Source organism: Branchiostoma lanceolatum, chromosome 13 (assembly GCF_035083965.1).
Source record: "Branchiostoma lanceolatum isolate klBraLanc5 chromosome 13, klBraLanc5.hap2, whole genome shotgun sequence".
NCBI classification, from domain to species: Eukaryota; Metazoa; Chordata; class Leptocardii; order Amphioxiformes; family Branchiostomatidae; genus Branchiostoma; species Branchiostoma lanceolatum.
In genome coordinates, this window is record NC_089734.1 from 5,513,429 (window position 1) to 5,528,244 (window position 14,816).

At 39.1% G+C, this 14,816-nt stretch overlaps 1 protein-coding gene across 1 annotated transcript; it reads right to left on the reverse strand.

Annotated features, from left to right (window-relative positions):
- Window positions 1-1,147: 1,147 nt before the first annotated feature.
- LOC136447392 (enolase-phosphatase E1-like) lies at window positions 1,148-14,373 on the reverse strand. The gene is made up of 16 exons (XM_066446283.1): window positions 13,057-14,373; window positions 12,773-12,875; window positions 11,343-11,657; window positions 11,089-11,145; window positions 8,574-10,737; window positions 8,192-8,316; window positions 7,659-7,805; window positions 5,870-5,966; window positions 5,465-5,553; window positions 5,249-5,294; window positions 4,944-5,015; window positions 4,350-4,456; window positions 3,881-4,042; window positions 3,188-3,353; window positions 2,777-2,889; window positions 1,148-2,386 (listed from the first exon to the last, which is right to left on the reverse strand). Exons 3-16 carry the CDS (start codon window positions 11,640-11,642, stop codon window positions 2,312-2,314), a joined length of 3,720 nt encoding a protein of 1,239 aa, XP_066302380.1. The 5' UTR covers window positions 11,643-11,657; window positions 12,773-12,875; window positions 13,057-14,373; the 3' UTR covers window positions 1,148-2,311.
- Between the last annotated feature and the right edge of the window lie 443 nt (window positions 14,374-14,816).

A 14,816-nucleotide genomic window follows, 5' to 3' on the forward strand; every position in this document is an offset into this window, starting at 1 on the left:
TTATGTGTATGTGCGCGGGTATTTTGAAAGCGATCGGGACTTCGACCTTTTCTTTGTTGTACTGGCCTTCTTGCAGGGCACACTTCACTTGAAAAACAAGGTGTAAAGGTGACTATTTTTACTCTAACAATGAAAATGAAAGTGAAACTATTCCCTACTATATTCATTCATTCATTAAAAATGTAAGGTGAAACCAAAGCAAAACAGTGACGCTTTTGGATGTAGAATGAAAAAAGAATGTGCAGAGAATTAAGAATTTGCCTTGAAGTTCATCAACTACCAACTTAAAGTCATATTGCAGTATCAAGGTTTCCAAGGAGACAGATTTACGTCCCTTGACAACTTTGGAATTGTTATGGAAACAGTTACTGTGACTAATGGTTACTGATCTGTGGCCTGGGTGGGGGAAACTGTTTAATGTTAACACTCAATGGCTGAAGCATTGACAAACATGTTTACAAAGCCAGGTGAAATACAACACCTTACCTGGTCGAATGACAGCATATAAAGCATTTAAAGATCTATGTTATGTACACCACTTTTAAAGGTACACGGGCCAAGGTACATGGCACATTGTCCACAGATGTATGTCAATAGTTACTGAGTATCTATGATGGCATTAAGTATAACAAGTCATGTGACATTTACCTGAAAGTGGAATATGATAATTAGGGGTGAGACTGGACAAGCCAATGTCACAAGTTTGGCAAATTGCCAACATAGCTGGTAATATGTACTTGAAACACATCTCAAATATAATAGCTAAAGCTGCTTCTTAGCATTGCTGCAAAGATTTTGGACTCTTGAAGGTTAGACAAAACTCCAATGCCCAAAGATAAACGAAATGTGATGTAATCGATTTTTAAAGTGCATTCTACAATGATTTGAGATTATCTCAAATTAAACTTTATTATCAGATATGTTGCCACCTAGAGATAACTTTTCTGGGTAAATTCTGATACCTTCAGAATTAGGCTTAAAAATCATATACTCAATGATTTCAAGATACCCCAGACCCCTGTAAGAATATACCCTGCTGCAGAAACAGCAAGGAAACTTGCTGCCCTATGTCTAGGCACTACATGGTGAACAACAACAAAGTATGAAACGGCAGGGGGAATAACGTTTTCCTGACAAGAGTATGTTCCTTTTTGCCCTTTATTATGATTCTCTGACAACCAAAAATTACATTGTTGTGACATTAATGTTTGAAATTTGATGAAAATGATATCAGACAAGACTGAGTTAAGATGCCTCAATGTGTAATTGGTGCAACAATACACGACCATAACATCCATACAAATCTGCTATATATGATGATATAAGAAAAAAAAGATAATAAAATGACACCTTTGTTCAAGTACTGCTAATTCCAGCTTCAATTACATTTTCTGTATCTGTGTCTGTATAGCCGGTATAACCGCCCTTCGGTGTAACACACCAGCTTTGCAGGCACGCGGCACGGCAGCAGCTGGTTATCTTACACAGAAAGGCCTGTCACACCTAACTTTCGCACATCTGACTACAACCATTCTCTAAAGCTATATAGTGAAGATGTTCCTACAGTACCTTTCTACTATGACGAGTTCCATTCTACTATGGTTGAATTATGCCTATTCCTCTCAAATTTATGGTTATTCTACATGACAATATAACCTATCTTTATCTACATAATATTCATCTGTGACAATATAGCTTCATCAGGTTAGTAAGTTTTTTTTAAACTTTACTTAAGTTTTGTACCTAACAGCATGTAGGCAACCAATCAGCTGCCTTCATCAGGATATGCATGTAAGACTTAAAGCTTTCCTTCTTCATGATCAGCTGTTGAATGACACAACTAGCAACAAAACAGCTAAATGCTTTCAATCTCTCAGTATCAATTATTAGATAGTACATTTCTTCATCCATAAAGCTTGCATGATATTAACCTCTTAATTCCAATGATACTTATTATAGTACAGCACATTTCTACATGTAGACAGCTTGCAATCCATCTCTTATATATATAATAATTTCAATGATTATTATACAGCACATTTCTACATGTAGTCAGCAAGCACTCAGTCTCTTCATTTCAATGGTTATAGTACAGCACATTTCTGTAGACAGCTTAATTTAGAAGTTTCACCACACGGCACAAGAAGACATTGTATACATTAATCTACTTTCTTTTTAGATCCAACATTTTAGGTTTTAACCTTCTTTTCATGAATGAATGACACACCTAGCCAATTAAACATGTATGATTGCTATAGAAACTTGTATGAAGTGCTGAAGCTGTCCATAGTACAATGTTTACTTGATGGTACTATGTTCCTCTGTAAGCATCCTTGTGGCTCCCATTCTGAGGATTCGAGTTTCTGCACACCGGGCACTTATTTTGCTGGAGGTGATTACAAAGAAATTGCATTCAATAAATCATAAAAATGATACATAAAAAGCAATTTCAATCATACACATACATACAAAGGTGGCTAGTAATTCAGACATTCTTTTCATGCAAAAAAATAATAACCTGTCAGTGAGTGAATGCTTAGAAAAAGTACATCTTATTGTAACTTAAAGACTTTCATAAAGAACAGAAATTAAAGACTATACTACATTGTACATGTAAAGCCCTAAAGAATGAGCTAGCACACAAATATCAGTTCTGAGTCTATTGACATTTCCAGCTCACATTTCAGGTAAAAAAATGAATCCCAAAGCTCAGTAAGTCAATTTTAGTTTAATACTTGTAAGCAAACATATTTTGCTAAATGTTCTGTATACTTACATATTCTAGCCATCTCCTTAAGCAGCCCCGATGGAAGCAGTGTCTACACAATGTTTCCTCAACTGAATCCTTATTGTCAACATCCATGCAGATGGTACACAAATACCCAGACCCTGTAGGTTTCAAATGGGTACTAGTAAATATCCAATACATCAGAAATGATCATTAAAAGGAAAGCAGATACTAGGTGGGTTGCTACGGGCCTGCAGAAAATAATGTTTCTACATAATCTACACAATATTATAAAGAAGTATCTTGTTTTATTATACAATATCTTTTAAAGGTCTTTAACTCAAATTGACTTCTAGACAACTATCATTTCACAAACAGCATTATCTATCATATCTTCATCACATTCATGATTCCTAAGGTTGTCTTAAACACTTAAGAATGACAGAGACAGTTACTCACCTTTGCCATCTTCATCCTTAACTTTCTCCTCCTCATGCCCTCTGCTTCCATGCTCACTGCTGTCCCAGGGGATTGGCCAGTCCTGCTCACTGCACTCCTGCCCATCATTGGCCTGCTGATGGATGTTTACTTCCACAGTATATGTACTGATTCCTCCTACTGAGATCTGTACAAAAAAGTTTAGGTGGTGCAGTTATGATGACTATTTAAAAGTTGAACAACATGTATCTAAGAAGGTCATTGATCATTCTTTTTATGGTATCATTTGGGTTATATCTAGAGGACACATGTCTGCTTAAGTATTGACATCACAAGTTTGGATACAGTACTCTAAAGTTTGACAGTATTACACAATGTATAAGTTGGGCAACCAAACATTAATTTCAAATAAGAAATCAAAAGTCTCATACCTCTGTGACATAATATAGTTATTGTGAATTTCTTGTTTTATTCATTATTGTCAATTTCTCGCTAATTCTGTCTATGCACTGGCCCACCTTCCTGCGGGATTTTAGACCCGGGCCAAACCAGTTTTTCCATCCTGCAAGTCTCCTGTAACACCAATTTCAACCTCACATCCTATCACTCTGCAATTTTCAAATAACTGCAAACACACACAAGGACGAACAAACACACAGACCAAAAACAATACCCCCATTTTCACAGACTAAGGTACCAAGAATTTCTGCTCACCTCAACAATCCTCCATTGCCACGTGCCGCCCCCCTCGTCAGCATGGTACATCTGCAGTATGATGTTCTGAGCTGTATGAGGGTCCAGACAAGTTCCCAAGGGAACGGTCCTTCCTCCAGGCCACCTGACAGTGAAGCCGTGCATGGGACCTGCAGCAAATGCCTATTGGGATAAAGAGAAATGGTCTTAGGTATACAAAATGTAATTGATTGAGCAAAGAGTTTTGTATCTGGTATACAAGCATGGTGCTGAAAGGTACTATCAAAGTATATAATCATAAAACCTTACAATAGCTACAGAACACAAGTGAGTAATCATCATGAAGACTTTCCATTACATATTCGGGCACATGACGAATTTGCAAAATAAACACTTTGCAGGCATGTAAAACTGAAGCACATGATGTGTGGGGACTACAAATTCTCTATCAATAAACTTTATCACTTTGTAACAGGTCTGGAGTTCTTACCCTGGCAGCTGTGTTCATCAGCAGGTGCTCTTGAACAGTTGTGGGACCAAAGATTCGGGTCTGATCCAAGACCTGCCCCCCAATGTCCAGCACTGTGACAGATATACCTAGAATGTGTAAAAACATGGGATTATCAACTAGAACATTGTACAGTGGTTGTCTCATGAGTTCAGTCCGCTTTACTGATAGATTCAACTTTATATAGTATACGTACACATTGGATCAGAATCGTTTAATGCTTTTTCTTTAAATTCATTCATTCGTTCATTACAAATTCTACACTTACTATAGAATTTTAATGTAATTTTTGACATTTTCAATATGGTTTTATCTTCAAGGTTTTTCCAGCGACCACTTCATCGCAAACTTAAAACTGGTGTTTCCATTTCTGTACAGTATGTGACTATAGTGCCACCGCAGGCTTAAACCAACGTGAACACTCCATTTTCTCCCTACTGCGAAATTAAATCACAGTATTATGTATTATTAGTATTCACAGTATTATGGACAAGAAGAGGGTTATTGAGGGTTAAGTATATCTGAGAACAAAGAAATGAATCAGATGTAATCTAGAATATGTTTTCTGAAAATCACCTCTTTCTGTCTCCCTATAATGCTGAAGTTCCGCCTCCAGAGCACATGTGACTGCCAGCACATCCTGAACTTCTGAAGTAACAACAACATCTGAGTTAGCTAGCATGAAATACTGTTAGTACAAAATGTGTCAACTGGAATCAATACCGTCACCAGTAGAAAGTATACATAACTGTGCTGCCAAAGTGCTTAGGCCATGGTGCCGACCCCTTGCTACATCATGTACTTTTATGGTATATGATTGTTACAATGTTATTGTTAATATCATAACAGATGAAAGTGCATTGTATGATAATGTCAGTTACCTTGTGTTGGTGCTCTATGGATATGCTGGGAGGAGTGACCACTAGCCTGTTGATACAATTTTACATGATGTAACATGAATCGGTGGGCTGGGTACGTTGAAATTATGAATGTGACAATGTACGGGAAATTCCCCGACAACATAAAATTCAAGAAAGTGACAGACTGTTGCTTTGCAGTGTACTAAATGACTGTACATCTCAGACACAGACACTCACATGTGATAACTCTTCATCTGTTTGCTGGACTGTGTGACCACCTACAAGTACAGCAATCTGTCCTCCCTCTGAACCCTCCGTACAGAGATCTGGAAATGGAAAAAAATACTTGCATCAACAACTTTAACTTAAAGATGAGACAAACTGTTTCGGTCAGCAATCAAGTTAAATCTGCGGAAAGGTTACTGTTCACAACGTGCATCCCCATCTTCCTGACAAAACTTATTTCTTTGCCAAAACTACTACTGTATATATGTATTGTACTTTATACAAATGTGATCCTGCTAATTATCTAAGCTGATTCATTCATGTGTGTTGCATCCTGTGATGTGGCTAGAAACTGTACTGCCTTGTAGCGACTGTATGTTGCAAAGTTCTCTTCCCTGTTCACCTCGAGAGCCTTACCTGCAGTAACTGTTACACTGGTGATGGGTGCAGGGTGGTCAACAGTGGGGTCGTCTGCGCCAAGGTTCAGATCATCATCATCTACATCTTCCTGAACCTACATATTAACATCATGATTTGCATTAATTTCTTGATACAAACATGGACTTAATAGCCGTCCTTGACATCTCAGAGCTACTACTGAGAGCATGTGCACTTTTGTGCACCCGTAATTGGTTCCGTGCACCTAATTTTGATATTTGTATTTGTGGTAACATACCCTAAAAGTATTCAACGTACATGAAATACAGAATACTTTTGACATTCAAGTGTCAAAGGAATAATACCACCTTTGTTGTATCAAGCATTTGAAATTTTTAAGTTAGCTATAGAATTTTAGATGCCAGTTCTGAATAGGGCGGTAAGGTTTTGTAATAATGTTTTGCTGAACTTCTACAGTAACTTGAGGTGCACCTGTGCTTTGGAAGAAGGAAGGCTTGATACATAAATTATTACTAGTAGTACTTCTTCATGCAGTGTGCCATCATATATCATACTGTGTCCAAATTCTTCGGGTCAGAAAGAAAATTTGCCTTTAGATATGATCGATAGATCGATAGATCGATAGATCGATAGATCGATAGATCGATAGATCGATAGATCGATAGATCGATAGATCGATAGATCGATAGATCGATAGATCGATAGATCGATAGATCGATAGATCGATAGATCGATAGATCGATAGATCGATAGATCGATAGATCGATAGATCGATAGATCGATAGATCGATAGATCGATAGATCGATAGATCGATAGATCGATAGATCGATAGATCGATAGATCGATAGATCGATAGATCGATAGATAGTATAATGTATTATATTTACCATCAAGGTTCACTTGAAGAAAATTAACAGTGCCAGTGTCATCAACTTGACAGCATTACAAACTCAATGTACTTACACAAAGCCTTTAACCAGCCTAACAAAGTCATATAGAAACACCACCGCCTATTGCAAGTTTAACACACATGCAACACAATGATGTATAAAACATGAGCCAATGGAGTACACTCAAGTTACCAAGCCAGGGCTTACATCTACTATAAAGGTGATGGTACAAGATGCCTGACAGACTTTTATCATGACCACAGAACAAGGACAGCCAACATTGTGCACAAACAACTCCATGTTATTTGCCTGATGCAATTGCTTAAGAGCAACACACCTTAGCAAGTTGCAACATGTACTACATAACACTAGTCACTGTACATATACATACATTGCACAGGTTTACCCTGTTCAAACGGTCGTGGAAAGATCAGCTCATTTGCTGAGAAGGCTGGTGAAAAGAGCCCCCCTTCCTGATGTACAGTAAACCTTCTGTGAGATAAAGTAATTGGTGCAAAGTCATACCCACCAACCATACCAAGATAAAGGTGTGAAAGTCATAATCATACACTATTTAGTATGTCAAAATCTACATGTAAGTTATATGAGAGAGATAATGGTGACTTACAATTACATGGCAAATTAAAGGTGCATTAACCATGATTTCAATTATGAGGTATCAAAATCATACATAAAGACATTCATATGATTTACATAAAAAAATAGAAGACAGGAGGTACAAATGTAGTGTGGGTGCATTGTAAAACATATCAAAAGTTGATCCCAAAGTTCTTTTACAAAGCATTTCCCCCGAATCCCCCTGGTCTGTGCCCGGGATAATAGAACGTTCCAGAATATACACAATCTGTAGTCCTAAAAAATGATGCGCTGCATAAAACTCAATTAGTGGTCTTACCAGCCAATCTGGTAAGTAGTAGTCATGAACTTGGTTATCCCCATTGTCAGCAGTGCTAGTGTCTGGGGGTGAATCCTGGTCCTCACGCTGCATGTGATAAACCTGTACATGTACCACATGATCCAGTGCTATCTCGGATGTGTTAGTCTGTAATACAAAACAAAACAAAATTGATATGGTCACTTTCACTTTTATATCATTATTTGAAAAAAACAAATTAAGGGACATTAATTTAAATTTTGTTTGTAAAACTGCACTAAATAAAGAACACATAAAGAGGAAATCAGTACACATTGCCTCAAAATACCAGATAAATTGTGATACAAGTTTACTTATTATATGTTGCCCATTCTCGCAATAAGAAAGTAAATTCTTATTCTTTCAAATTAAAACTTGTAATATGCCTGCTAGCCAAGCTGCCCAAGAATGAAATTTGTGATCAAACAAAGCCAAACTTTAAACAGGATCGTAATAATCATACCATGTCATTAGAAAAGTTAGTAATACAGTATATCAAACTTTAATGTACAAACCTTGTAGGACTTAACATCTGGAGGTTGGTCCTTGTGTGACCAAGATGTCAGGAAGTTGTACAAGGCCAGCAGCAAGACAATAAGGAATGATATCTTCCTGTTCATCCAAGTCTTCAAGCTGGCCCCTGGATTTCAGGAAAATGAAAGAATAAGTTTATAGGGTTTTACTTAATATATTATGTGTATCACTTTAAAAATTAATGGCATTTCTAGTAACCGTGGATTTAAAAGACACTTTCATCAGGGCAACTTTTTCAAAAACATCATGCAAAATCATCCTGATGCTTAAACGAAGTATACACTTTGTAACATAACTTTGAAAAGTAAAAAAAAAAGTATCTTTCAAAATGTAATTTTTTAGACTTAGATGCAAAGCACTCACTTTTGGGAATCTCTGTGTCTGATGGAGTTTCTTGGTCTCCATGACATGGAGAGGAGTCACCTCTTATCTGGACAATGCAGCCCTGCTTTCCACTGGTTGGTGCATTTTCAAGCTTCTCATCTCTCTTGTTGCTTGCTCTTTTCAATTCCGGTTTCTTTTGACTCACTTTATGGGTGGTTTCTTGTTCTTTTGCCTTGATGAGAGTCTTTTCTTCAGCTGTAGCATCCTCTTGTCCTTCTGGCAAACTAATCTGCCTCAAAAGCTTCTTGAAGGTGGTGATGTCATCATCTTTGACTTCGACAATAGCCTCGCCTTGTACCAGCGGCTCCCAGGACAAACTGCTCGGCTTCTGTTGTTCAGGAGTGATGTTCTTGCCATGGTCTCTCATGTCACCACTTTTCTTTTTCCTGTCCCTGTCCTGATCTGCATCGTGACAGCGATTTACAGGCTTGCTAGATGATTTCATCTCCAGACTGTCAGATGGTACCCCAGCCTTGTCTTTGTCTTCATGACGGTCCTCTGTCATTCGGTTGTTCAGCAGGACCCCACTCTTGGCTGACTCTTTCTTCTTCGTTTTGGTGTTGGATGGGTTCCCAATCTCATCTCTGTCTTCTGGTGGATCCTTCTTTGGAGACTTCTTAGGCAGGACAGCACACTTTGACTTGCTCGACTCTACCCTCTTCTCTTGCATGTTGGATGGTACTTTTTTGGACTGCCAATTCTTTCCGTTATTATTGGGTGCTACTCCACTCTTGTTTTGGTTCATTTCTTGACCTGTCTTCTCTGGTCTAGACACAGCTGCTCCATTCTTCACTGGTTCTTTAGACTTTTCTTTTTTCTCCAGACTGTTAGTTGCTGCTCCTGGCTCCTTCATTTCCTTCTTTGCCTGACTCTTGTTCAGTGGTTTGTTGAAGAACACTCCATCCTTCTTTTTGTTTCCTGACTTGGTCTCTGCGTTCTTCTCTTTCTTGTGAGACATCCCACCGCCCTTAGGCTTCTGCATCTTGTCTCCTGCTTGTTTTTTTCCGCCCTGATCTTCAATTGTCATGCCTTTCTGTCGTTCACGCCCTGGTTGCTTGTCCTCATTCTTACAACAGGCTGAGTCTCCTAGCTGTTCCGTCAATGGTTCCATGGACCTACGTTCTTTCATCTGCTTCTGAGAGTCAGAGCACAGCTGCCTCTGGGCTTGATGTTTTCCCTCCTTGTTACCATCACTTGGCTCCTCCTGCACTTTGTCTGTGCAATGACATTGAGTGTAATTTGACTCCAGGACCATGCTTTTGGGTACATCATCTTTCAACATCTCTGGTTTCTTATCATCTTTTGGAACACTCTCTGGACAGTCTGCAGTTTCCTCTGTTCGTTCCTCCACAACAGTATTCACATGCTGGTCTTCTGCGGGGCTGGGGATGTCGCTCGAACTTGGAGTTGTGGATACTGACAGGTTTGCCTGCGCTACCTTGGTTTCTTCTTGTTTAGGGGTGGATTCTGAGAAAGTGGGACTTTCTGTCATCTCTGCAGGACTCGGGATGTTGCTCAAACTTGAACTTGGTGACACTGACAGGTTTGTGTCTGCTGCTTTGTGGTCTTTAACGTCCGGGGAATCCGTTCTGATCTTAGGGGCGGATTCTGAGAAAGTGGGACTTTCTGTCATCTCTGCGGGGCTTGAGATGTTGCTCGAGCTTGAACTTGGTGACACTGACAGGTTCGAGTGAGCTGCCTTGGGGTCTTCAAACTCAATGTCCGGGGAACCATTTCTGATCTTCGGGGCAGATTCTGAGAAGGTGGGACTTTCTGTTGTCTCCAAAAAGCTCAGAAGACATTCCCTATCCTCAAATATTTCTTGGCAGGTTTCACAAACTATTTCCTTCAGAGTTGCTTGGTCTACGTCCTGTCCTCTATGAACCAAAATATACCTTTTTTCATGAATCCTTGTCTCGATTGCCTTCAGCTTTTCCTGAATAGCAACTTTCCTACTGTGCAATTTTCCAAGGTTTGGTTCCTTAACAGTTTTGTTCAGTGAAACAGTTTTGTCACTTGAAACCGTAAAGGTTTCACCCGAAGCATTGTGCTGAGTGTCCAGATGAGGGTTTCCTAATTCTGCATTTTCATCTTGGGTACCTTGCAAGGGACTAGCCATCTCCTGAACATTGGTTGTAGTGTCCTATTGAAAAACATCAGGAAAGCATTCTTTTAGAATTCCATGAAACAATCATGAACAAAAATCTCTGTTAAGGTGAAATTTTATGAGCCGAGACATCAAAGGATATGACTATACTACTACTACATCAAAGGCACAATGAACAGCCCATTATATCTTATGTAATCCTTTATTCCTCTAAAGATGCGATGAAGAATGAAGAAAAGTCTTGTGAAGTTTAACACAAGAAGTTTAAGAAAAATACAGCTACTTCAAGTACTGCTTCTCATGACTGGATACTACTACTATTTCATTTTGGTAAACAAATAAGTCTGTCAGTCTGCATGCCAGATACACAACTATGACCAAACTTACCTCATTTTCTGATATTGGTGGCCCACTAACAGGAAATGAGGGGATGTTGTCTTCAACCTGTAGTGAAAAAAGCAACATGTTAGCAGTAATTCTAAGTTTGAGGTGAAGATGTTATCGCAAATCCACAAACATTAAACCACCACAAGTGCCTTTACAGTAATACATTTAGGGACTTTGAGGATTCTCAAGGCAAAATTATACTTTCAAGCTACATTCTGGCCTAAACAATTAAGCATGTTGTGATATACACCAACCTCACATGGTCTCTGAGTCATAGGTGAAGGCTGCTCGAGCTCAGTTACAACAGCTTCACTCTCCTTCACAGCTAAGTTGTCCTGCTGCTCTTCCATTCCAGTACTCGTCTCCACCTCTCCTTTAGACATGGACCCCCCATTCTGTGCTTGATCACTGGTTGACTGATCTATGCTGTAGCACCCAGAGTCTTCATGTGCCTGTGAAGTGCTGGGCTCCTGTTGGTTTTTGTCTGTGGCTACATGTAGATTCAAACCCTGCTGGTTGGCCACAGGTCCAGCAAGGCCTTCCTCAGGATCCATAGTTGGCACCACCACCTAGATGCACACATTTTAAGTAGCATAAGACATCATAAGTTATATAATATATGTGTCACAGTTGAAATTGGAATTCAGGACAATCGCCGGTTGTCCCAGGACAGATTTGAATCAGATTCTCTCCTAGGACAGATTGGAATTGGGATCTATCCTAGGACAACCCACAATTCTACTAAGTACAGATTGGGTTAGGGTTTGTAGAGTTAGGTTAAACCTACTAAACCGAATCTGTAGTCTAGTAGAATCGCGGATTGTCCTAGGAAGGAACCCAATCGCAATCATAACAAAATAGATTCTAGTTTGTCCTAGGACAGTTTGCAATCCCAATCTGTACATCTGGTAATACGTTGTAGTAGAATTGTGAATTGTCTAAGGACAGAGCCCTATTACTATCTGTTGTAGGAGAGACTCTGATTCCAATCTGTCCTAGAGACACGCCAATTTCAAGCTTTCCTGGGACAATCCATGATTGTCTTGAATCACAATCTGTACTACTATGACGTATACACCACTAACTGACAACTTGTTCAAAGACTAAAGGACTTCGTGTACATTCCACAGGTAATGGTTATAAGATTCAAGGATATTTCATACACGTGCACGTTTACTAGTAAGTTTCAGGTGTTCACTGAAATTTTTACTGTCTACACAAATTAGCAACCAGAGTCACTTCTAAAATCTAAATCTCACAGAAGCAACTTGCTTCAAATTTCAGTGTTGTCACACCCCTTTTCTTTGCAAGAATCTTATTATCCGACAGGTCACCTTTTTTTGACAAGAATGAAGCCTGTTAAGTTTCTAAAGACATAGGAAAACCATTCTCGAATAACAATGTTTATCCCACAATTAGCACTAATAACATCCAATATTTACCTGCAAGGCCTATATGATCTACATCTTATCAGATTTTATGGAACATTAGCTTGCCTCAAGCCAGAACCCAAAAATATTTACCTCCTGTCAGTCATGACTCATGGAGAGACATGTGCTGCCGTCTTTAGCTTAACAACAAACATTTTGCTGGTTATAGTGAGTGTTAATAGTTTGACATGTCCTCAATTCCTTCACAAGGTTGTTTAAGACAGTCCCTGCTGCAGTAAGAGTCATCTTCTTACCTGTCAGCCTCACAGTGTCAAGTTTTACAGGGAACACTTGAAGGCTCTCTGCTGCCGGCCGGCATGGATTTTGGGTAAACTGTCCCGATGACGAATGTGTACACTGTCAGAAAAATGAACAAAAATCTAAGTTATTGGACTTGTCATCCATATCTTGAACCACAAGGAAAGTCACCAGAACACCATGTGGCATTATAAACTTTCAGAATGGGGCTAAAATGCCACAGAAGAAGAAAGAAGAAGAATAAAATGTACAAAACAGAGTGGAAAAATACAACACCTACCAGTTCTTTGTGCCTCGAGAAAACGGATACGGAAGTCGAGGTCATGACCCGGACGTAGATGTGACACAGGCGCGGGTTCTTTAAATCACGCTACATGCATGCTGACGGTGTGTTGGACATGTTTCACTCTCCCATTTCATGCTAATACATCACACCATTAGGACATTATATTGAAATATCCTTGACCACAGAAGGAAGGTAAGTAGTGTTGACAAAACAGTTTTGTGCAAATACAATTGTTTAGACCCTTAAAAGCGTAAACAATTGGCTGAGAAGCCAGGTTAAATGCCTTTGTGCAACTAATATGTTTTGATACCTTATCTGTGACCTTTTATGGGCCTAGGGGGAAAGCCTCTGGGAATAATTAACCCAACTGACAGCTCCTACTTTATCACAAGGACTGGAATGCCTTCAGTGTTCTGGCCAGGCCTTTTCAGCATGGGGGCCCCCTATGCTGTGATTTGGACCCCCTATGCGCATGCTGTGATCTCAGGATCCCTATGCTGAGTTTCAACCAGGACAGGGGTGTTTCTTTCTGGGAAGAACCTTGTGACCCTTCATAAATCTTATAAAAAGTTCATATTTGGCTTTTGAATGAGGTTGTGACAGAGGGAAAACTTTACTTCACAAAATGCAAGAAATACATGTAGTATCTGATCGGGTTATGAATCTAAAAATTTCCTGGGGGAACGTCCTACTCCCGGATTCCCTACTCTCAGGTCATGTCTTTGGCATGAGAACACAGTGGCCTTATATGGAATCATTAACCACAGGAACTAAATCTTGACATGTGGGTTGACTATTGAAAGAAAGAGGTCAATGGCCTTGAAGTGGGTCATAGATTTGAACCAATTATCTTTTAAAGACTACTCAAATGTGTATTCAGTTTTACCTACAAACAAACATAGTTTATCTAATATGATCTGTGTATGTATTGCTCAGAGGGTGTATAACTGTCCTTAACTTAAGCATAACTTACATATCAGGCTTGCTGGAACAAGGTCGCAAGATATATCACATATCAAACCACCTGTCACACACCTGTCTTACTCCAGATGTTGTTAAAGCTATCTAGTGTGTATGCCCATACCGTACTTGGCGACAATTATCGAAGAGTTCCAGTCGGAAGACCATGGTTAAGCAACATCATCACCACTTGCTTGGTGTTGGACAGGAGACCTGTCAAGTTGTCCGTGGATCTTGACAAGCATTGCCATTCTGTGTTCTTGAATTTCAAGGCTGGAAATGTTTCTTTTGTGGCTGATAACCTTGTACTTCAGCAGCATGTTAAAAGTTGACATTCCAAGAATTCCTTCATGCACTGTAAAGACAAGGAAGAAGGAATTATAAAAAAAAAATTATTATATGAACAAGGATTTGTTTTGACTTGGCTCTTCTGTATGTGTTTGAGTGATTTTCTGCAATTCCCAATAAATTGATGCAGTGTTACCATTATATTACTATGATTCCATTTTTTCCTGTGGGACTGGAAATCTGTCTGGATACGGGAGTGAAGTCTGCCATCTCTGACTACCTTGATCTTTTCTGATGATTAAGAAAAGTCCTTCCCAACTTCATCTCAACAAATTGTATCATTCTATTCTTTTCTTAGTGTGGTGTAACGTTAATGATACATATTATTTACTGGAGGATACTTAACAATATCTGCTCTTTAACTTTTGTTTTCAGCAGAAATTGGTTAACGTTACCAGTATCCAATCAAAATAATCATTTTCCTTCAAATTGAATTATAGACCGCC